The following is a 913-nucleotide window of genomic DNA, read 5'->3' as shown; positions in this document are numbered from 1 at the left end:
TGATTGATGACATTGGATGCGCAGAAAGGCAGCTGGAGAGACATTATATGTGGCCCAATGACAACCAAAAAACCAGAGAACCAGGAACACAGGACAAGCTGAATGCAGAGTCTCCTGCTCATTACAGTTGTATAATGTAGGGGTTTGCAAATGGCAACATAGCGATCATAGGACATGGCAGCTAAGAGATAAAACTCGGTTGCTCCCAGAAGGATGGCAAAAAAATACTGAGTGAAACAACCAGCAAAGGAGATAGTCCTGTCTCCAGTTCCAATATTGACTAGCATTTTGGGAACAAAGACAGAGGTAAAACAAATTTCCAGAAAGGAAAAATTCCGGAGGAAGAAATACATAGGAGTCTGGAGGCGATGATCCAGCAAGGTCAGAATGATGATGGTCATGTTTCCCATGATGCTTAAGATGTAAGTTAGCAGTAGAAAAAGGAAAAGCACAGCCTGAAGCTCAGTGTCATTTGTCAGCCCAAGAAGAATGAACTCTGTCACTGATGTCTGGTTGCCCATCATTATCTTCACACAAATTAAGAGAGACAATAATAATGACAAAGGCTGGAATAAAAGGAAAGGTTCCAGATTTTTACTGAAATATATAATCCAGGTAAAAATATTAGAAGGAGAATTTAAAACTCTGAATCCTTCTCTATCCCTCATTTTAAAAATGACCTCTTTTAATGAAATGATTAACACATTTTCTTATTTTACTTTATAATTCACGAAGCTCCTTCTTCTTAGAAACATAATTATTTCTTCTAAATTGTATTAATACTCATTGCTCATCACTTTTTAATTCATTTATATTTGCCATCTGGGTCTATTTATATTTTCCTCTCTAAGTTATTGGATGCTGTGTGTCACAAGCCTATAGACAAATCTAAAACAAATTTAGAGTAGGGCTA

The 913-nt window shown here is 36.8% G+C and overlaps 1 protein-coding gene across 1 annotated transcript; it reads right to left on the bottom strand.

Moving 5' to 3' along the window:
• Positions 1-5: 5 nt before the first annotated feature.
• LOC120227795 (olfactory receptor 6C4-like) lies at positions 6-521 on the bottom strand (the record flags this gene model as incomplete). The annotated part of the gene is made up of 1 exon (XM_039225823.1): positions 6-521. A coding segment is annotated over exon 1 (516 nt), but the record flags the coding sequence as incomplete, so codon positions are not given.
• Between the last annotated feature and the right edge of the window lie 392 nt (positions 522-913).

This window comes from Hyaena hyaena, unplaced genomic scaffold, assembly GCF_003009895.1.
Source record: "Hyaena hyaena isolate Hyena2069 unplaced genomic scaffold, ASM300989v1 scaffold_4159, whole genome shotgun sequence".
In the NCBI taxonomy this organism is placed as follows: domain Eukaryota; kingdom Metazoa; phylum Chordata; class Mammalia; order Carnivora; family Hyaenidae; genus Hyaena; species Hyaena hyaena.
This window is presented reverse-complemented; position numbering and strand designations above follow the sequence as displayed.